The 22312-nt window shown below is 58.7% G+C and overlaps 1 protein-coding gene across 3 annotated transcripts in view; it reads left to right on the top strand.

Annotated features, from left to right (window-relative positions):
• The window catches only part of Zc3h7b (zinc finger CCCH-type containing 7B), a 38850-nt gene extending 20883 nt beyond the window's left edge, over positions 1-17967 (top strand). Inside the window, exons 8-23 of one of the 3 annotated variants that reach the window (XM_048354762.1) lie at positions 297-339; positions 814-1007; positions 1604-1925; positions 2899-2954; positions 3547-3646; positions 3985-4146; positions 5921-6126; positions 7420-7520; positions 8080-8261; positions 10633-10718; positions 13482-13615; positions 13726-13831; positions 13933-14041; positions 14650-14783; positions 14872-15035; positions 15384-17967. In XM_048354762.1, coding sequence (XP_048210719.1) covers positions 297-339; positions 814-1007; positions 1604-1925; positions 2899-2954; positions 3547-3646; positions 3985-4146; positions 5921-6126; positions 7420-7520; positions 8080-8261; positions 10633-10718; positions 13482-13615; positions 13726-13831; positions 13933-14041; positions 14650-14783; positions 14872-15035; positions 15384-15648 — 2364 coding nt within the window. In that variant the 3' untranslated portion in view covers positions 15649-17967. Of the gene's footprint in view, positions 1-296; positions 340-813; positions 1008-1603; positions 1926-2829; positions 2955-3546; positions 3647-3984; positions 4147-5920; positions 6127-7419; positions 7521-8079; positions 8262-10632; positions 10719-13481; positions 13616-13725; positions 13832-13932; positions 14042-14649; positions 14784-14871; positions 15036-15383 lie in introns of all 3 variants that reach the window. The other 2 variants (XM_048354754.1, XM_048354757.1) reach the window with 2 other exon arrangements.
• The last annotated feature ends 4345 nt before the right edge of the window (positions 17968-22312 follow it).

The following is a 22312-nucleotide window of genomic DNA, read 5'->3' as shown; positions in this document are numbered from 1 at the left end:
CTGTAGAGGGCTTGGCAAAACCCCCACCACCTCCCTGGGGAACGGACCCTAGTCTTTCCCAGGTGGGGAAACTGAGGCCTAGAGGTTCTAGCCTTTCTCCTGGGCCACTGTTTCCACGAGGTGCCGCCGTGTGACTGTGACCTCTACACCTCGCCTGCGCGTGCCTGAGCCCTGGCCGCGTGGGGTTTGGTATCTGCCCTGGGTGCTGGGGTGCTCCCCAGGGACTGGTGTCGGGCGTAGCCGTCGGCGTGCCATGGTCCTTGCTGGCCAGCACCGCGTGTCCTTCCTCTCCACAGGGAATGGCCAACGGATTCGGATCCATTGATGACATCGAAACAGGTAGCACCCCCGAATCATGATGTCCGGGTGGGCGTGGGATCCCCGAGAAAGCCGAGCCCCCCACCACAGTCTAGCCCCATCCCAGCCCTACACACAGGGAAGCCTAGAAATGGGATGGAGGACGTAGACTCCTGACTCCCTTTCCGGACTAGGGAATTTCCCCAGACTCCGTCTCTCAGCCCAGGCCCTCTGCCCTCTCTTCCTCGTTAGCTCCCGGGGCACTGGCTCACCCCAGAGAAGGGGATGATGGGAGATAGGTGTGGGTCAAGCCGGGGCCATTGGGGTGGTAGGACCAAAGGGCTCTGTGCTTTGGGCTGCCTACCTTGACCACCGAGACTCTGCCTCTGGTGCGGGTCAGGAGTGCAGGGCCCCAGTGCAGCTGAGGAGGAAGGGAAGGTGCTGGGGCTCGCTGTCCCCTCGCAGGAAACGGGGCACCGGAGCAGCTACTGAGAGCACCCCCCCTCCCCTCCACAGACTGCTACGTGGACCTGCACAGCTCCCCAGCCCTCCTCCCTTCTGTCCCCACCATGCCGCTCTTCCCCCACGTGCTGGACCTCCTGGCCCCTCTGGACAGCAGCGGCAGGGCCATCTCCAGCACCGAGGGCCTGGATGACTTCTCTGATGGGGACGTCTTTGGTCCGGAGCTGGATACCCTCCTGGATTCTCTGGTAAGCCACGGTACCGCCCGCCTGCCGCCTGAGCCTGCCTCCTGCCTGGGGTCTCGTCTCTGTGTCACAGTGTAGGGGGACAGACCTTGCGCGGGACTCGCAGGACCAAAACCAAGCTGCAGCTGGGCGGCGCCAGTGGCTCACGCCTGTAACCCTAGCTACTCAGGAGGCTGAGATCTGAGGATCGCGGTTCAAAGCCAACCAGGGGCAGGAAAGTCCCAGGGAGGTGGCTTAGTGGTAGAGGGCTTGCCTCGCATGCATGAAACCCTGGGTTCGATTCCTCAGTACCACATACACGGAAAAAGCAGGAAGTGGCGCTGTGGCTCAAGTGGTAGAGTGCTAGCCTTGAGCACAAGGAGCTTCGGGACAGTGCCCTAGGCTCTGAGTTCAAGCCCCAGGACTGGCAAAAAAAGAAAAGCTGCAGTACTTACGTGGAGAGGGATGGGTGGGGTCCTGGCTCCACCTCACGGGTGGATGGGGCCCAGCAGCCTCGCAGCAGCTACTTGCTCCCCAGAAAGCCTCATGCTGCCCAAAGCTGGACGATCGCGTCCACCCCTGACACCCCCCCCCCCGCCCGGCTCTGTCCCCGCTTGCAGTCTCTGGTCCAGGGCGGCCTGCCCGGCAGCGGTGTGCCCAGTGAGCTGCCCCAGCTGATCCCCGTGTTCCCCGGCGGGACCCCGCTGCTGCCCCCCGTGGTGGGCGGCTCCATCCCCGTCTCCAGCCCGCTGCCCCCGGCCTCCTTCGGCCTCGTCATCGATCCCTCCAAGAAGCTGGCTGCCTCTGTCCTGGACTCCCTGGACGCCCCGGGCCCCGCACTGGACCCTCTGGACCTGCTCCCTTACTCGGACACCCGGCTGGAGGCCCTGGATACCTTCGGGTCGGCCCGAGGCTCCCTGGACAAACCGGACTCCTTCCTAGGTGAGGTCTTGCTGGGCGTATTCTTCCCTGACTTCAGCACAGCTCTGGGCAGAAGCCCAGGCCGCCTGCCCCTTGCCACTGCAGAGCAGCGCTGAGATGAGCCTCGGGCTGGGTGTGTGTGTGTGTGTGTGTGTGTGCGTGTGTGTGTGCACGTGTGTATACGCAGGTGTTCACTCAAAGCTGGCTCTCTACCACTCGGACCACACACCTCCACTTCTGACTTTATTTTGGGTACTTAACGCCACATAAGTCTCACATCTTACCTGTCCTGGCTGGCTTCGATCCTTAGACTTCCTGAGTTGTGGGGATTGCAGGCCTGCACCGTGGTGCCCGGGCAGGCCCGGCATCTTGTTCCAGATCAAACAGCTGAGTTGCGATAGTTCGGGACTCCGGTGGCTCAGTCGGGTGATTTCTGCCCAGCCCTCCAGGGCCCTAGAGCCCTCGGTGGAGGGGTCCTAGGGAGGTTGGGGGTCCTGACTGAGGTTGGGGGTCAAGAGGCTACCCACTCCCTCAGCACTACTCAGGGCTAGGTTCCAGAAACCCAGAGAAAAAAAAAAACCTGACCCCTCCAAGCCCTGATGCAGCTGGGCTTTCAGAGGTCAGATGTAGCCTGGGCCACTCAGGCCTGGGGGTGGGGTGGGGGGGGTGAGAGGAGCAGAGACTGAGGGGGGGGGGACATCCTGGAGGAAGGTAGCCCCGCCCTGTCAGAGAAGCTTACGGCACAGGCCCTGCGTGATGCTGGGGGTCACAGATGGGCTGTAGACCCTGCCCCCCGAAGGCTCCGGCGAGGGGTGGGCACGCAGCCTGGGAATCGAGACCGGGGCAGAGCCGAGGCCTCGGCCGCGGCCTGTCAGGAAAGGGCCCACCGCTTGGGGGCTTCTCTGAGTTCGGAAAGCACAGGGAAGTTCTCGAAGGGCCCTCGGGTCCTCCGTGCCAGGGTGGGTGACCTCCGCATCCTCTCCCTACTCAGAGGAGACGAACGCGCAGGACCACCGCGCCCCGAGCAGCGCTCAGAAGCCCGCCCCCTCGGTGAGTAAGGGGCGTTTCCCGGCCCGGTACCTCCTTCCTTCTCGAGGAGGGGGCCCCAGATGAGCCCTCGGGGTGGGTGAGACGCTGTGCCCTCCACGAAGGACGCGGCCTGAGGGGGTCCCCTTGCTCTTCCTCACCTGGGGGGGGGGGCGCACGTGGAGGACGCTCACCCCGTGTGCTAGAGGAGGGCCAGGCAGGGCAGAGCGCATCAGTCAGGGCCCTGGTGTGTGCAGCTTTCCCTGTCCTGGGTTGACCAGGAGGGGACAGGCGCACCCTGTCCTCAGCCCAGAGGCCCGCAGGGTGGCCCTGGGAAGTCACCGGATGGGGCGAGGGCGTGCTAGGCCCTCTGCTCCACGCGGCCCGGCACTGGGATGGCTGCTGCCCGCGTTGCCCTGCTAGTCTCGGGGACTCCGATTCTCGTCCTGACATTCTGGGTCCTGGACCGTTCTGTATGGGCAGGGGGTGGGGTGGGGTGGGGTGGGGAGGGGTGGAGTCCGAGAGTGCTCCCCACCCCGGGGTGCGCAGCCCGGCCCTGCTGGTGGCTCCAGCTGTCACCCAGCGCCCCAAGACGGCCCCCATCTTCCCATTCCAGCCGGAGCCCTCCATGCCCAACACCGCCTTGCTCATCAAGAACCCTTTAGCTGCCACCCATGAGTTCAAGCAGGCTTGCCAGCTGTGCTACCCCAAGACAGGTAACCCACGCCTGCTGCAGTGTCAGGAGAGAGAGCGCCCCCCCCCCCAACGTGTCCACTGAGAGAGAGGACCCGAACGCGTACGGGGGACCCGGGGCAGAAAAGGAAGGGGGCCCTCAACGTTCTTTCTACTAGAGAACCATTGAGGCGGGCAGGCTCACGGCGGGTCTGGGTGGGTCGGGGTGGTTGTGGAAAGGAGGCAGGGGAAGAGGGGGCTCCTCGGAGGCACCCCACACCCCCCAGCACGACCCACCTCCGGGAAGAGCATGGCAGGGAAGCACGTGCCCGGAAGCCCGGATGAAGGCCGGTTGGTTCACCCATTTGCACTCTCCCTGCAGGCCCCAGGGCCGGCGACTATACCTACCGGGAGGGCCTGGAGCACAAGTGCAAGAGAGACATCCTACTCGGCCGGCTTCGGAGCTCCGAGGACCAGACCTGGAAGCGGATCCGGCCCCGGCCCACCAAGACCAGCTTTGTGGGCTCCTACTACCTGTGCAAAGGTGGGTGGTCTGCTGTGGGGGGGCTCTCGCACCCCGCCGCCGCCGCTTGGCTGGCGCAGGCGGCGGAACAGGTGTTGGTCCTCACGGTCACCGAGGAGGGAGAGGAGAGAGCTGAGGGTTTAGGGCTCACGGAGCCACTGAGGATGAGCGACCTGTCAGAGCGGGCACCTCCTATCCGAACCCGCTTTACATCTTCTTGTGCTGGTCCTGGGGCTTGAACTCAGGGCCTGGGCGTTGTGCTTGAGCTTTCCCGCTCAAGGCTAACACTCCACCACCTGAGCCAAAGCGCCACGTTCAGGTTGTTTCGGTAGTTAACTGGACTTTTCAGAGACTTTCCTGCCCAGGCTGGCTTCAAATCGTGATCCTCAGATCTCAGCCACCTGAGTAGCTCGGATTACAGGCGGGAGCCACCGGAGCCCGGCACCCACGTTTGAGGCGTTCTATACAGCTGAACCCTACAGCCACCTGCACAGTTCGCAGAGAGCTGCTTTCTTTCTTCCGCTTTTGCATTTGGTGGTTACTGAGATTTGAACTCAGGGCTTTGTTTTTGCCGGATAAAAATGTTGAATTGCTTGAGCCACACCTTCGGCCCTTTGGCTTTCGGTATTTGTGGAATAGAGCCGCCGGTTTTTGCCTGAGCTGGCCTAGACAGCAATCCTCCCTACTCGTGCTCCAGTTGTAGCTAGGGTGATAGGTGTGCCCCATCACACCCAGCATGTTCTGTTGTGAGAGGGTCTCAGCATCTTCTTGCCTGGGCAGTCTTCAAACTACTATCCTCCCATTTCTCCTGAGTAGCCAGGATTACAGACATAAGCCCCTGGTGGCTGGCCACAGAACTGATTTCTTCAACCACATTGTTCAGAGATGTGGAGAGAAGCCACAAAAATCACTTAGGAGCTGGGTAACAGCGGCTCACGCCTGTAATCCTGCTACTCAAAAGGCTGAGATCTGAAGGTCGTGGTTCAGAGCCGGCCTAGGCAGAAAAGTCTGTGATACTTCTATCTCCACTAAACTACCAAAAAAGCCAGAGGGGAAACTGTTGTGTGGCTCAAGTGGTCTAGCGCCAGCCTTAAGCAAAAAAGAAACGCATGGACAGTGCGGGTCTTTTTTTTTTTTTTTTTTTGCTTATTTTGTTTTTTGCCAGTCCTGGGGCTTGAACTCAGGGCCTGAGCACTGTCCCTGGCTTCTTTTTGCTCAAGGCTAGCACTCTGCCACTTGAGCCACAGCGCCACTTCCGGTTTTTTCTATATGTGTGGTGCTGAGGAGTCGAACCCAGGGCTTCATGTACACGAGGCAAGCACTCTACCGCTAGGCCAGGCCATATTCCCAGCCCACAGTGCTGGTCTTGAGTCAAGTTCAGGCCTCAGTAATCACACACACACACACACACACACACACACACACACACACACACACACACCTTCACTACCCATTGTTCTCTCCAAAGTTTAGAGAATAAGAAGGAACCCTAACCCCCGTCTATTTAGCACTTGATGGCACATGCTTTTAACAACACGATATAAATTTCCTAGTGAATAATCATGCTTGAATCTCCTGCTTTCTGTCTCCTGCAAAGCCCTTGCTCTACTTTTTCTCTTGCTTGGCTTGCCCAGCGCAGTTCCGGGGGGCCTGGGGCCCAGGACGGCGTCCTTGCGGGCGGGGAGCAGTCGTCCGCGCCCCGTGCCGGCGGAGCCTTAGCCCTTCTGGGGTCGTGGGGCCGCTGTGGGCCGCTGTCCCCGCCTGGCAGAACGTGTGTGCTGTTGCCTCTTTGCAGACATGATTAACAAGCAGGACTGTAAGTACGGAGATAACTGCACCTTCGCCTACCATCAGGAGGAGATCGACGTGTGGACGGAGGAGCGGAAGGGCACCCTCAACCGCGACCTGCTCTTCGACCCGCTGGGGGGTGTCAAGCGGGGCAGCCTCACCATCGCCAAGCTCCTCAAGGAGCACCAGGGCATCTTCACCTTCCTCTGTGAGGTACCTGACTGCCCCCCCCCCCCGTCCCCATGTAGGGCTGGGGACGGCCATCGTGAACCCCCCCCCCCCCGTCCTCCGCCATCCAGGCACGTAGGGCTGGGGACGGCCATCGTGAGGTTCGCCCTGGTATCTAGTCATAGGCCAGGATTTCACCTTCCTCCATCCCCACGCCCTGGCAGTGTCCGCACCCGGATGCTGACTCCCCCTGCATCCGGTCATCAAGGAGGTGAGGTGACGAGTCCAGGCCCAATGCCAGCCCCCCGGGGGGGTCATCTCCAGTGGGCCCCGGCCCCGGGTAGCTGAGGAGCAGCTTGTCCAGCATCGTTCTGGCGGCTCCGGATGTGGCACTGCCGTCCCGAGCGGAGTGTCCCGGCCTGGCGTGTCGCCTCCCTCCACACGCCCTCCGGTCCCCATGTGCCAGCCTTGATGTCCCTTGGTGGCGTGCTGCCCTGGAAATGCGGTCGCCTGTCTCTACGTCCCTCCCCACCCCAGCTGCTCCGAGCCAGCCCAGACCTTGCTCAGCCTCGGGAGCAAACTGGGCCCGTGCAGGCCTGAGGAGGACAGACAGGACAGCGTCAGCTTCATCTCGCTGCTGCTGGGTTTGCTGAGGCCCAGCCCAGCCCTGATCTACACAGCCATCCCCTTCCCCCGATGCTTAGGGGGGTGGACCTGCGCTAGCTCCCCCGGGCGGGGGGGGGGGGGCCGTTGGCCTGGGAACCACAGCTCGCCATAGTGGAGCCTTAATTTATAAAGCAGGCTCCTTCCTTCCTTTCTTCCCTCCCTCCCTTCTTTCTTGAGCCACAGCGCCACTTCTGACTCTTTGCTGGTTAATTAGGGGTAAGGAGTCTCTCAGACTTTCCTGCCAGCCTGGCTTTGAACTGTAGTCCTCAGGTCTCAGGCAGCTTGGTAGCCAGGTGTGAGCCCTCAGTATGAGTTTCTCGCTATGGCTCTGCGAGCTGCACAGAGCACCTGTGAGACAGAGCAGGCGAGGCGCCACGCGGTTTTTGGTGGAGGACGGGGAGGCTTCAGAGACCCAGGGTGACCCCGGGTCTTTAAAGTGGTAGGGTGGGGTTGGTGGGGGGGGGAGGGGAGGGTGGCCTGGGCTCAGCTCAGCCCTGAGCTGGGGACAGAAACGTGGGGGTGGGGAAACAGACCCTGGGGTTTTCTCCCTTCATCCCTCACCCTGAGCTTACCGGTCCCAGCTGCGTTTGCCTGGGGAGTCGCTGGGGGTTCTAGCCCACCCCCCTTCCCAGATGGCATTGCAGGCTGCCAGCCCGCTCCCTCCCCGGGCAGATCTGCTTCGACAGTAAGCCTCGGATCATCAGCAAGGGCACCAAGGATTCGCCGTCCGTCTGCTCCAACCTGGCCGCCAAGCACAGCTTCTACAACAACAAGTGAGCGGCACCCCGGGGCTGGCGGAGGATGGGGTGCAGGGGGTAGAGGCTCCCTGGAGAGCAGCAGCCCAGAAGGCTGGGGCAAGGCTGAGGCCCAAGCGTGGATCTGGAGCCCCGGGGGGGGGGGGGTGGGTCTCCCCTGGAAAGGATGGGGTCACGCTCATCGCGTGTTGCCTTGGGGGGGGGGCGATGGTGTCTGTGGGTGTTGGGGGGAGGCGTCCCTGTTGCTCTTGTACGTACGGGAGAGCAGCAGCACGGTCAGTAGGAAAATGAGGACCCTGCGCCCCTGTGCGTGGCTCCTGCCCTCCACGCTCCAGGCAGGGAATGGGAGGTGCGGGGTCCGGTCCTCTGCCTCGGCGGGGGTGTGGGAGCCGGGCCCTGGAGTGGGGCACAATCCCAGCGGTGTGTTGGACGGGAGAAGTGGGGGGGGGGGGGGGCTGCCTGGCCCGGGGCACGGCAGCCTCGTCGGGAAGGCGGGGGGGGGGGGGGTGGAGAGGGTGGAGAGCGGTGGCCCTGAGGCCTGCCTGCTGCCCCCTCCCCCCCCCCCCCCCCCCGCCAGGTGCCTGGTGCACATCGTCCGCTCCACCTCCCTCAAGTACTCCAAGATCCGCCAGTTCCAGGAGCACTTCCAGTTCGACGTGTGCCGCCACGAGGTGCGCTACGGCTGCCTGCGCGAGGACAGCTGCCACTTTGCCCACAGCTTCATCGAGCTCAAGGTCTGGCTGCTGCAGCAGTACTCAGGTGAGGAGGGGCGGGGGGGGGGGGGAGGACCACGAGGGCGGGAGGGACCTCAGGAGAGTATGGAGCAGGGCAGCCCTTGGGGGTTCTCTGGATGAGCTGCCACCTCCTAGGGGCCTTTGGTGCCCAGGATGTGCTGGGCCTCTCCCCCTCCGGGCACGGCCATGGGGAGCGGGTGTGGAAATGGGAGAGGGAGCCCCCGCTGGGCTGCCTTGGGTGTCGGCCAAGAATCACTCCTCGGGCGAGGCACCCACAGGCTACGCCTGTAATCCTAGCCGCTCACGAGGCGAAGGTCTGAGGACCCCGGCCGGGTGGAGCCCGCCCCGGCGCGCCAAACGCGTGGGGGACTCTTAGGTAGAGCTGTGGTTCAAGTGGTGAAACACCAGCTACCAGCAAGAAAGCTAAGGGGCAGCACCCAGGACCTGAGTTCAAGCCCCAGTGGTGCGCGCGCACGCACACACACACGCGCACACACAGAGTAGAAATCACTTTCTGCTCTTAGCCCCCGTCTGCTGGTCTGGTTGTGGACCGGTGTTGAACCCAGTCTCTGCCTTCCAGAGTAACCGATGTCCACACACAGTAACAGGATTCCTGCCACAAGAGCACTGTACAAAGAGAGATGTAACTGCTCCATCAGAATTGTGAGGCAGATTTTTCCCTGCTGCCTGTCAGGATTATGTGTGTGTGTGTGTGTGTGTGTGTGTGTGTGTGTTGGTCCTTCAGCTTGAACTCAGGGCCTCAGCACTGTCCCTGAGCTTTTGTGCTCAAGACTGATGCTCTACCACTTGAGCCACAGCCCCGGCTCCTTGGTGGTTCAGTGGCGGTTCAGTGGCGAGAAGAGTCTCACAGACTTTCCTACCCCAGCTGGCTTCGAACCACAATCCTCAGATCTCAGCAGCACCCGGCTGCCTTTCAGAATTTCCTTAGCATTTGGGGAGGCACGAAGTCTGATACATGGGACCATCAGTGTCCACTTCGCCTCAACGGGGATATAATTTCTGACGCATATCAGAGTGGCACAGAAAGGTAAGGCAGAGCCACGAGCCACAGGAGGGGGGTGCAGCAGTATGTGGGGCGCACTACAGACAAGATGGTGGGACGAGAAAGGGCCAGGAAAGCCCCAGCGAGGGGGCTTAGCAAGGCTGGAGGCCCCAAGATAGGAGGAAGACTGGCCATGGTGAAGCAGGGACCCGGTGTAAGGCTCTGCACCGTAATAGTCACGTACCACATAGTGATGTTTACAACCGCAGACCGCTGTAGGGCCTCGGTTACCTGACACGGGGCGCACTGCGCTGCGGGGATATCTGCCGTACACCTGCCATGCTGCAGGCTTTATGGAAGTGCAGCACAAGGCCAGGAGCTGGTGGCTCACGCTTGTAATCCCAGCTCCCCAAGCCCAGCAGAACACTCTGTGAAACCCTGTCTCAAAAAAGCAAAACAGGGCTGGGAATGTGGCCTAGCGGCAAAAGTGCTCACCTCGTATACATGAAGCCCTGGGTTCGATTCCTCAGCACCACATATATAGAAAAAAGCCAGAAGTGGCGCTGTGGCTCACGTGGTAGAGCGCTAGCCCTTGAGCAAAAAGAAGCCAGGGACAGTGCTCAGGCCCTGAGTCCAAGGCCCAGGACTGGCTAAATAAATAAATAAAAACAAAGCCAGGCACTGATGGCTTGTGCCTATAATCCTAGCTACTCAGGAAGCTGAGATCTGAGGATTGTTTCGAAGCGAACCCGGGCAGGAAAGTCCAGTAGACTCTATCTCAAATAACTACTAAAAAAACTAGCAATGGAGCTATGGCTCAAGTGGTAGAACGCTAGCCTTGAGCGGCAAACGCGCGAGGACAGCGCCTCGGCCCTGAAGTCAAGCGTCAGGACTGGCACAAAAACAAAACAAACAGGCCTGGAGGTGCGGCTCACGTGGTAGAGTGCCAGCCTAGCAAGCGCCAGACCCTGAGTTCAAACCCCAGTGTCGGGGGGGAAAAACAAAAAAGCGCGGGTCATGTCCAGGTTCACTTCAAAAGTGAGTGTGCCTGGAAGAGTGGGTTCCACGTTCTGAGGAGGGGGCGCTGGCGGAGGAGCAGGCTGGAGGGGGGCTCGGCGCAGCTGCTCCTCTGCACCCTGAGGGTTATTTTTCAACTGTATTTTTTTTTATTGAATTGTATCGGCACGGTGATGTACGAAGGGTTTACAGCCCCATACGTAAGGTAGTGAGAACGTTTCTTGTCACACTTGTTATCCCCCCCCTCCCCCATGACCCCTGGAGTTTCACCCTGGCCACACCCGACCTTCCTCATGGACCTTGGCTGGCGCGGGCGTGGCGCGCCCCTCCTTGGCAGCCCACTCAGGGTCCCCGTGTCTGCCCTCGCCCTTTCCAGGCATGACTCACGAAGACATTGTGCAGGAATCCAAGAAGTACTGGCAGCAGGTGGAAGCGCCTGTGGGAAAGGCCGGCGGCGGCTCGGTGAGGCCTGGGGCACCCCCCCCCCCCCCCCGTCTCTGTTCTTTGCATTCCCACTGACTTGAAAAATCCATGTACATCCTTTTCTAGATTCCACAGAAGCTCACCTCTTAGCACGCCCCATACTTTATCGGCTGTGTGTGTGCATGTCGTCTGTCTGTCTGTCTGTCTTGTCTTTGGTGCTGGTACCCGAGTTTGAATTCAAGGCCTTACGCACTTACTCGCCCTGCTTGTTCCATACCTCTAGTCTCGTAGTTAGCTGTCGGGGGTCTCTAGCCCCCAGCGCTCCCCCGACGCGCGGGAGAGATGGGGAAGGCACGCCCCGGCCCGATGAGCCAAGCAAGGAAAGGGTCGGCAGGCCACCCGCACCCCCCCCCCCAGGACAATCAGCCTGGGAGTCAAGTCAGTGCAAGCTCTGGTTTATTGGAGAAGTACGTGCCACTAATATAAGGCACAGGAGCCAATCAGGTCTAAGATTGGCAGGAAGGGGAGGCACGAGCTGTCCATCAAGGGCGGAAGAGCCGGGGCGTCACAGCCCACAGAACCGCCTCCGGGTTATCACCAAAGACACTCGCAGCAGCTGCGCGTGGTTGTTAGGCGCCACCATCTTAGCCACACGTGGCCCCAAGACTGAGAAACAGGCGGAGCCAGCTAGTTGACTTCCAGGTGTGCCCCATAGTTAGCTGCTTAATTGGAGATGGAATCTCATGGACTTTGCTGCCCAGGCTGGCTTCGAATCGGGATCCTCCAGATCTCAGCCTCCCGGGTAGCTAGGAGTACAGGCGTGAGCCATTGATGTCTGACTGGTGTCTCCTGGTGCTGTGTGTAGCTTTGTCCTATGTGCACATATATGTATCCATACACTCACGTACATTTATGTTCATAAATATGCACACTATTTTTTTTCCTAACCGTGGAGAGTAAGTTGCAGATGCGCTGCTCACTTACCCCCTGAAGTTCTGTTGTGTGTCTTAAAAATGAGAACACTCTGCCGGGCCCCGTAGCTCACACCTGCAATCCGAGCTGCTCAGGAGGCTGAGATCTGCAACTTGAAGCCAGGCAGGAAAGTCCTTGAGACTCTTATCTCCAGTTAACCCCTAAAAAGCTGTGGTTTCAAGCAGTAGAGCCCTAGACTTGAGCAAGAAAAAAAAAAAAGCTCAGAGACAGTGCTGAGGCCCTGAGTTCAAGATCCAGTGCCATTACCAAAACAAGAGAGAGCGAGAACACGCTCGTAGGACTATAGTACAGGTAGATCACCAGGAAACGAGCACTGATACAAGACTATTCTCCAGGTTTCATAAATTGTCCATGGTTGCAGCTCTGCAGACCCCTTTGGTGTAGACCGCCTTCTCCGTCCCTGTCCTCTGTGACACCGGTGTGGTTTTGTAGAAGGCCATCCCCGTGGTCCAGGCGACCGAGTGTCCTCAGCTCACTCAGTGGGAGGCACTGGGATGGTCAACCATGGATGGTTATCCACGGATAACCTGATTAAATACAAAGTTACTTTTTTTTTTTTGCTTTACAATGTTTGTTTTACAGTCCTGGGCCTTGGACTCAGGGCCTAAGCACTGTCCTTGGCTTCTCTTTCCTCCAGGCTAGCACTCTGCCACCTGAGCCACAGCGCCCCTTCTGGCTTTTTCTATATATGTGGTGCTGAGGAATCGAACCCAGGGCTTCATGCATAGGAGGCGAGCACTTTACCACTAGGCCATACTCCCATCCCATCCTTTATAATGTATAAATATGTCTTGGGGATATTTTGTTTTCCCATGGGTGCTAGTCCTAGGGCTTGAACTCAAGGCCTGGACACTATCCCTGAGTTTTTGTGCTTAAGGCGAGCTCTCTACCACCTGATCCACAGCTCTACTTCCAGCTTTGGTGATGCTACATTGAAGAAAAGAGTCTCACAGGCCAGGCACCTGTGGCCTGTAATCCTCGCTACTCAGGAGGCCGAGATCTGAGGCTCACCATTCGAAGCTTTGAGTCTCATCTCCAATTAACCATTCCAAAACCAGAAGTGGTGCTGTGGCTCAAGTGGTAGAGCTCAAGCCTTGAGCATAAAGAGGCTCAGGGACAGCGACCAGGCCCTGAGTTCAAGTCCCATGACCTGGGAAAAAAAAAAGTCTTGTATACTTTCCTGCCCAGGCTGTCTTTGAACCATGATCCTGAGTAGCTAGGATTACAGGCCTTTGCCACCAGCATTAGACCTGAGGCGATATTTCAAGACCATCTTGGTGAATTCAAACTGTCTCCCATTGACTGCATGGCCTGACCTTCCCCGTGGTCTGACCACGTGAGCCATGGCTTTTACAGATGGGAAGCTGGGGCTTGGGGTATGTTGGAGACTCATCCAGGGGCAAATCCTAAGTTCTCCGACATCTTGTCCGGAGTCTGCCCTCCTCCTCCCTCCCCATCTGCGCCATTCCTGCCATCCCCACCCAGCGTGGGCGAGGTTCCAGCCGATGAGGATCTGTTACATGCAATGCCCCCACTGAGTGGCTCCCGGTCCGTGAGGTCCCTGTGACCACCGACGACCGCCGGGACACTGGTCTCAAGGGTCGGAAGCCAGGGAGGGAGGGATGGCTGCCCGCCGGCTCCACCCTAAGAAGCTGTGAGGCTTGCAATCCGGAGGCATTGCTTGTCTGGAGAACCACGGAGAATAGACCAGCCCATCCCAGTGCTCTGGGCCGCCCTGGCACTTCCAGAGGCCGTGGCTTGTGTGACAAAGCCCAAGGCCGCAGGTCTTTCACCTCCAACCTCCCACAGGGCGGCCCGAGGACACATGGGCCCAGCACCTTCGACCTGCAGATGAAGTTTGTGTGCGGCCAGTGCTGGAGGAATGGGCAGGTGGTGGAGCCTGACAAGGACCTCAAATACTGCAGTGCGAAGGCCCGGCATTGGTAAGCGGGCACCGGGCAGGGGCATGATGGGGGAAGCAGCTAGGGATCTCTGAAGAGATCACAGGGCCCCCAAGGCTCCACCCCAGCCGGCTCCCTTCTGTGTCCTTCAGCTGGACCAAGGAACGGCGTGTGCTCCTGGTGATGTCCAAGGCCAAGAGGAAATGGGTGTCGGTGAGACCACTGCCGTCCATCCGCAACTTCCCACAGCAATACGACGTGAGCGCTGGGGGTGGGCGCGGGGGCCCCGGGCCCCGCGGGCCTGTGCCAAGCACGCGGCCCGCCCGGCGGGACTCAGCAGACGCGCTTGCCCCCCACAGCTCTGCATCCACGCCCAGAATGGCCGCAAGTGCCAGTACGTGGGGAACTGCTCCTTCGCACACAGCCCGGAGGAGAGGGACATGTGGACGTTCATGAAGGAGAACAAGAGTGAGTGGCTCGGGCTGGGAATATGGCCTAGTGGCAAGAGTGCTTGCCTCGTATACATGAGGCCCTGGGTTCGATTCCTCAGCACCACATATACAGAAAATGGCCAGAAGGGGCGCTGTGGCTCAAGTGGCAGAGTGCTAGCCTTGAGCAAAAAGAAGCCAGGGACAGTGCTCAGGCCCTGAGTTCACGGCCTAGGACTGGCCAAAAAAAAAAAAAAAGAGTGAGTGGCTCAAAGCCATGCTGGGTAACAAAGTCCGTGAAACCCTTCGCTCCTGTCCACCACCAGAAACCGGGAAGCCGCACCGTGGATCAAAGTGGTAGGGCGCTAGCCCTGAGCACGAAGAGCTCAGGGACCGCGCCCAGGCCCCGAGTTCAAGCCCTGTGACCAAACAAACAAAAAAAAGTGAATGCCAAGTGTTGCCCTGTGTCTCCTTGCTGCTGAACACCCCTTGGCACCCCCCCACCATCCACGGCCACATCTGCTCCGGGCCTCTGGGAGTTACCTGGTCCCCGAGGCCAGACCGCTCAGCAGAGTCCTGCGGGGTCCAGCAGGGATAGTGGGAAGGACGGCTGGGTTAGCCCCCTCACCCGCCCTGTCCCCTGCCCAGTCCTAGACATGCAGCAGACCTACGACATGTGGTTGAAAAAACATAACCCAGGCAAGCCCGGCGAGGGGACCCCCATCAGCTCCCGGGAAGCGGAGAAGCAGATCCAGATGCCCACAGACTATGCCGACATTATGGTAAAGCCGCACCCCATTGCCCAAGCCCGTGGGGAACCCCGTGGGATGGGGGCGGGGCAGTGGGGAACCCACGCGGCTGTTCCTGCAGATGGGCTACCACTGCTGGCTCTGCGGCAAGAACAGCAACAGCAAGAAGCAGTGGCAGCAGCACATCCAGTCGGAGAAGCACAAGGAGAAGGTCTTCACGTCCGACAGCGATGCCAGCGGCTGGGCCTATCGCTTCCCCATGGGCGAATTCCGGCTCTGTGACAGGTGCTGGGCGAGGGCGGGTCATTGTGGCCGGGGGGGGGGGGGGGGGCTGGAGACCCTGAGCCCAGCGGCCGCTCTGCTTCCCTCTTGGCTCGAGGGTGTGGGAGGCCTGGTGTGTCCGGCGTGCGCGAGGGATGGGATTTTAGTGGTAGACTCAGGTTTAGCTGCGTGCACACGCGCATGCGCACACAGTCACCCTTGCTTTGCAGCACCGGGTCCGATCCCGGAGCTCTGGGGCCCTGAGCTGTCTGGGGGGGAGAGGCCTGTTTCAGGGGAAGGCAACTAGTTGGGGCCATGAAGGCACGGGGCTGGAGTGGTGAGCCCCCCCCCCCCCCGCCCCGCTCCCCACAGGCTCCAGAAGGGCAAAGCGTGCCCGGACGGGGACAAGTGCCGCTGTGCGCATGGGCAGGAGGAGCTCAGCGAGTGGCTGGACCGCCGCGAGGTGCTGAAGCAGAAGCTGGCCAAGGCCCGCAAGGACATGCTTCTGTGCCCGCGCGACGACGACTTCGGCAAGTACAACTTCCTGCTGCAAGAGGACGGGGACGCTGCTGGGGCCGCCCCCGAAGCCCCCGACGCTGCCCCTGCCGCCGCCGCCGCCGCCGCCACCGGGGAGTAGGGCCAGGTTGAGCAGTGGGCAAAGTCCTGGGGTCGGGGGTGGGGGGTGGGGACGAGGCCTGAGGGACGGGAGTGCCGGCTGCCCTCTCCAGTCACCTGGGGCCCTGTCCGTCTTCTCCACCCCTCCCCCCCCTCGCCGCCGCCCCAGTGTGCACCCCCGGGTGCACCTGCTGCAGCCCCAAGTGGTCCCGGGGTCCTCCTCCAGCCCAGGCTCCCGCGGCCCGGGAGGGAAGGAAGGGCCTGGCTGGCCTCTCTGGCTTCAGCCTACAGCTTTAAGTTTGTCTGCTCCTCATGGGGGCCCAAAGCTCAGGGCTGGGGAGCCTGGGGTCCCCACTTGAATCTGCAGCAGGAGGGTCCTTCCCCTCCCCCCGCCACACCCCTTTTTTGCTCCCTCCCTGGGGAGATCCCCACACCACAGAGGGCAGGAGGCCCCGAGTAGCTTTAAAACGCAGCTTCGTGCTGGAGCTTGAGCCCCGGAAGTTGTTTCCAGTCCGGCTGGAAGAAGGGAGGGGCTGGCTGGGTGACCCCTGCAGCGAGCGACTCAGGGATGGGGGCGCTGTGGGACACCGCCACCCCAGATTGTAAATCCTTAGCCTTCAGCGCTGACTCAGCTCAGACCCCATTTGGCAGAAAAGAAACCTGAGGCCTAAGCGGGGGGCGGGGGGGGGGAGCAGTCTGCTGCCCAGGGTCTCTAGCCTCCAGCAGGACACAGAACTGGGATATAAACCATGGTCAAAAGACTCAAAGGCACCCCTGGGGTCCCCTGGCCTCGGTGGAAGGAAGAATCTGCACAGGGGGAGTGGAGGGGGGGTCGACACCCCGCATGGGGGGTCGGGACCCTGGAGAGGAGAGAGGCCCGACTGTCAGCGTTGTAACGCACCCTAGGATGGAGATCCAGTAGGATCTTCCCCCTCCCAGACCCAGACACGGATACGCCCATCAGCCCCAGCCCTTTTCGGACGCCCCCCTCCCCCCAGCCCTGCGAGCTGCCTGGGACCCCAGCTGACCCCCAGCCCCCGCCCCCACCCGCCCAGACCTCCCCCGTCGTCCGACACGTCTGTGTGCAACCCTCTGTCCCACCCCTTCCGTGGGCAGACCCGGCCTCCCCTGGCTCCCCAGACATTCCAGAATGCCCCACACCATCGGCACAAGGAGTGGGGCTCCCCCCCCCCCCGAAGGAACCAGGAGGCAAGGCTGGCAGGGAGTGAGGTGGAGACCCTGGAATGCCCTGTATCGCTCCTCCGTGACGACGGGCGCCCACACTCCCGGTAACTGTGGCATGCACCCTTTCCTCTCCCCTGCCCCCTGCTCCTGCCCCCCAGCAGGCCAGCACCCCAAGTGGCACGGCCGCAGGGGGATGGAGACAGCAGAGCCGGGGTGGGGCGGGCCGTGCGGTGACTGTGGGCGACGCGTGTTCTCCCGACCTGTGCTGTGGCAGTCCTGTCGTCACCAGCCTTGTTTTGAGTGTGTATATATGTCGACCCTGTGATGCATATATACACAGGTATTAAATATATCGCTCTATATAATATTATATATGTGTGTGGTATCTGAGGAATCTAAGGAGGGCTAGAGATAAAAGAGTTTGGCCAGAAAAAAAAAAAAAATGCAGCCACCCTTGTGTTCTCAGGAGGGTTTGTTGGGCTCCTCTGGCTATGGGTGAGGCGACAGAGGGGACTTAGAGCTGTGATCCAGAGGGGACCTGAACGGCAGGTGTGGCCCGGCCGCCACTCGCCACCACCACCACCGCCGCCGTCTACCAAGGAGAGAGACCCAGAGCCCCCCGAACGTGGGAGGGAAGAGCTGTCTGTGTGCCCCTGCCCGGGAAAAGCACGAGAGTCCCCAGGTGTCATCTTTCGCCTGTTATCTGCCCAGAGGCCTTGGGATTCGGGGCTCCCCAAGTTAGCCAGAGCTGGATCCCCACCGGGGAGAGGTGAGGGAGTGAGAACAGAGAGGAGGAGGAGGAGGAGGAGGAGGAGGGAGAGGAAAGGCAAGACGTTTGCTCTTGATGGTGATGGCGTCTCTTTCCGCCGTGACCCTTCTCGGCTCCTGGCTTCGTTAGACCCGGGGCTTGTCGCCTCGCCTGAGCAGGCAGACAAGGTGGCGTGGTGGGTAACAGTCTGGGGGGGACACGAGGGGTGCTGCATTTCTCAGCTGGGCAGTAATCAACATAATGGTCCTTTTAAAAAATGTCTGTGTATTAAAAATTTAAGAATACCACACTTTAATATTAAATATCATAAGGTCTAGTATCTTGATAATAATGTAGACGTTTTAATAACAATTTTTGTCCTTCTTAAAATAAAATGAAAGAAACTTGCTTCTTCTAGCCTTTGTTCTAGAAAATAAATGTGTGCACTTCGACCCCTTGTCCCGGAAGTGTCGCTCCTGTTCCTCCTTGCACTTCCGCCCGGGGGCCTGGGGCTGCTCTCCTCCTGGGGCTGAGCGGGCTGGCACTGGGGCAGGGCCGCCCTGGGCAGACATGGCACAGGGTGCGGGGCAGGAGGCAGGGCCAGCCCAGCAGCACCTCGGTGACAGGGACGCGCTGGGTTCCATACAGATGGTCCCGTGAGCCCCCCCCCAGAAAGCTCTGCCCTTGGAGCTGCCCGGGGGCGCCCCAAGTGTGCCCCACTTGGTGTTGTGCCCCTCCGCAGTGCCACGGGGCCATGCTATGCTGTACAGTGACTCTCACGACCCCAGGGTGCCTTGGCCGGTTTTCCTCCTCATCTTGAAAAGCGTCCAGTGGAGCCAAGTCCTGAGGGCTCCCTCCGGTAATCCTCGCTGTCTGACAGGCTGACCTCAGGAGGCCTGTAGTTAAAAGGCCAGTCAAATCCCTCCTTGCCCCTCCCCCCCCCAAAAAAAAAAGCTTGCAAGACTGTAGTTGCAGGCTAGCCTGGGTAGGAAAGCCCGTGAGACCCCATCTGTAAGGAGAGAAGCTGAGTATGGTAGCGCACCCCTGTGATGCCAGCCATGCCTAGCAGGAAGCAAAACAGGAGGATCACAGTCCACGCTTGCACTTGGGTAGGAAATTACCGGTGCAGCTGAGTGTCGGTGGTTCATGCCTGTGATCCTAGCTACTCAGGTGGCTGAGATCCGAAGGATCATGGTTCAAGTCCATCCGGCTTGGGCAGAAAAATCAAGACTCCAAAAAGCTGATCTGGAGGCATGGTTCGAGTGGTAGAGCCCTAGCTCAGCAAGCAAGCATGAGGCCTCGGGTTCACAGTCGTGTACCACACGAAAAAGTTGGGGGAGATCTAGTATATTGGGTCAGGAGTCCATGCGCTGTGCCGTCGGTGCAAGCGCTCACTGGGTAGCTTTACGCTGAACAAGTCTGGAGTCTGAATTGCTAGAAGACGCCAGGTATGTAGGATGCACTCAGGGGCTCTGGGCACGAAGGGGTGGGGCGCTGGCGCAGCCTTGCCAGGCAGCCTGTTTGCACCAGGCATGGCCGAAAGAATGTTCATTCTGCCCACAGGTGCTGCATGCTGGCTGTTCACACTTGACAGTCCAGCAGGGCACGGCAAAGCTCTCAAGGGTGGACTTTCATCAGAGAGACGGAGAAAAAGCCCAAGAGCAAAGGTCCTTTCGGGTCTGACGTGCTGGCCTTCTCAGTACCCCTAGCTACCCAGTGCAAAATCAAAATGACGTGGCCAGATAAGTTCACAAAAGCAAAGCACCATCCTGTCCTCGGGCTGGAGGAAACAAGCGTGCATTGGGCCTTTCTGAAACAGGAAATGAAAGAGATGAAGCAAGCAGGACTTCCAGGAACCTCACAGATGGAATTCTCCAGCTCTTGTAAATTCCTTTTTAATTTCATTCGGGTTTTTGTTTAGCTCAGGTTGGAAAGAATTACCTGAAACCCCACGGCATCCAGATCTCAGAACACAAGACTGTTTACTGGAGACTTCAAATCCGAAGCCTGCCAGGGAGACAGACCTAAATAGCGTCTTACATCATTATCGGCGTGCGTGCACTTACTGTTTGGCATCTTAATGTTATGTCACGTGTGCCGTTCCCTGTTCCCATGTAAGCTGGATGTTTGCAGGGAGTGGCTGATATCCAGGCCATCTGGGGGCCACCCCCACCCCCCCACCCCCGCCGTGACTGAATGCAGGTCTGTTTCCAGTCTGTGAGCACCACCAAGAAAGAGCACCAGGAACTGCATTTGCATAAGCCCCACCGGGGGAGCCGGGAAGCCTGCTGCCCTCTGACCCCGGCACCTGCCAAGCTGATGGTCAGCAGTTCCCTTTGTATCCATCTTTTCCAGCCTTCTTTGTTGTGAGCATAATTATAGGGCAGAGCAAGACACAGTGAAAGTTCTTGAGTAAGTCTTGCCTGGGTTGGAGCCATCGAGGGGGGCTCTTGGCTGGGATAGCTGTCAGCGCGTAAAAGACATCTTGCTCCAAATGAATGGAGGGCAGATACAATCAGTGAAAACGGAGGGTTAAATGAGGATAGGATGCAGACCCCCGAGCCCAGAACTCGCCCTGCAGCCCCCTCCAGATGTTCTGGACGCAGACATAGCCTTTCCTTCTTCCTCCACCAGCCCTCCCAGGCTGCCCTGCTCAGTCGCCCGTCCACGCGGCCCCTGCCTGACCATCCGTGATGCAGCTACGCTGGACACCTTGAGGGCAGAGTGGGGGTTGTCAGTGTGGACTTTGAGCAGCATTCTCTAACGAGTTTCCTGGCTGGGTGTCTTATTTAGCTTTAAACTCCTCATAGCATCTAGCCTGGAGCCACCTATGTGGTCTGGTCCCCCATTTTCGGTTCTATAAACGAAGCACTTGAGACGGGATATGAGCTGGTGGCTCATTCCGGTAATCCCATCTAAGGAGGCTGAGATCTGAGGATTGAGGTTTGAAGCCAGCTGGGTCAGGAAAGCCCATGTGATTCCAATCTCCAATTAACCGCCAAAGAAACCAGAAGTGGATTTGTGGCTCCAGTGGTAGAGTTCCAGCCTTGAATTCTGGAGGCTGGAAGTCCAAGAGCAAGGCACCAGCATGGGCCTGGCACCTGGGGGGGGGGGGGTCTCTGGATACAGGCGTATAAAGTACTTCCTGCTGCCTCTGAAATGATGCTCAGTGGATGGTACCTACTCTGCTGCTGTGCTAAGCCAGTGTTTCACTAAAGATTATTCTTGGCCTGATCCCAAACACTGCAAAAAAATAAATAATAAGCTGGTAGCTGATGGTTCATCCCTGTAATTCTAGCTGATCCAGAGGCTGGGAGTTCCAGATTAGCTAGAATTTGGTCAGACATGAGGTTTGAACTCAGGGCCTGGGCGCTGTCCCTAAGCTCTTTTGCTCAAGGCTAGTGCTCTTCTACTTTGAGCCACAGTGCCATTTCCTGGCTTCTGATGGTTACAGACTTTTCTGCCCTGGCTGGCTCTGAACCTTGATCCTCACTCAGATCTCAGCCTCTTAAGTGGCTAGGATTACCGGCACCCCGCAACAAGAGTCTTAACTACAATTTACCACCAAAAAGCCAGCAGTAGAGGTATGGCTCAAGTGGTAAAGCGCTACCTTTGAGCAAAAAGGCTCAACAGCCAAAGGCCCTGAATTGAAGCCACAATACTGGCGCCAAAGAATAATAATAATAATAATAATAATAATAATAATAATAAATAGGTTAGGCTGGAGCTCAGAGAGAGTGCTTATCATACACTGGCCCTAGGTTTAATTCCCAGTACTCTAATAATAATAGTAATAATAATATTTAATAAGATCGTATCACTAATTTGGAAATGAACATGTGGGGAAGATTATATGATGAGAAAGAGAACAGTTAGAGATTGTTGGCAGGGAGAAGCCAGAAGAGCTCCTGCAGTGGTGTTTTTTGTTTTTTCCCCCCAGTCCTGGGTCTTGAGCTCAGGACCTGAGCACTGTCCCTTAGCTTTTTTCACTCAAGGCTGGCATTCTACTTCTTTGAGCCACAGCTCCATTTCTGGCTTTTTGGTAGTTATCTGGAGTTAACAGTTTCACAGACTTTCCTACCCAGGCTAGCTTTGAACCACAATCCCAAGATCTCAGCTTCCTAAGTAGCTAGAAGTATAGATGTGAGCCACCAGTGCCCACCTCCTAGAGGTTTGGGTTTTTGGTTTTTGTTGTTGTTTGCCAGTCCTGGGGCTTGTACTCAGGGCCTGAGCCCTGTTCCTGGCTTCTTTTTGCTCAAGGTTAGCACTCTACCACTTGAGCCACACTGTCACTTCCAGCTTTTTTTTTTTTCTTTCTTTTCTTTTTTCTTTTTTTTTTTGGTACTGGGGATCGAACCCAGGACATTGCACTTGCTAGGCAAGCGCTTTGCCACTGAGCTACATCCCAGCCCTCACTTCCAGGTTTTTGTTTGTTTGTTTATGTGGTGTTGAGGAATCAAACCTAGGGCTTCATTCATGCTAGGTAAGCACTCTACCACTAGGTCACATTCCCAGCCCGTCCTCAAGTATTTTTCTATACTTTGCAAAATGATTTTGGAAATCAGTGAAGGATGTTACAAAGTTTAACCACAGAGCAGAAGACCAAGCATTTACTGCTTGCAATGCAGAGTCTTCAATGCCAGGGCAGTAGAGCCGAAAGGAACCCGAGAGGTCCTGACATTTCCTTTGGGGGCTGAGACCCACAATCGCCGCCTGACTTGTTCAAAATTCCACACGTGCGTGCAACTCGGGA

This window comes from Perognathus longimembris, chromosome 1 (genome assembly GCF_023159225.1).
Source record: "Perognathus longimembris pacificus isolate PPM17 chromosome 1, ASM2315922v1, whole genome shotgun sequence".
In the NCBI taxonomy this organism is placed as follows: Eukaryota; Metazoa; Chordata; class Mammalia; order Rodentia; family Heteromyidae; genus Perognathus; species Perognathus longimembris.
The sequence above is the reverse complement of the archived record's forward strand: the minus strand, read 5'-3'. Positions and strand labels throughout refer to the sequence as shown.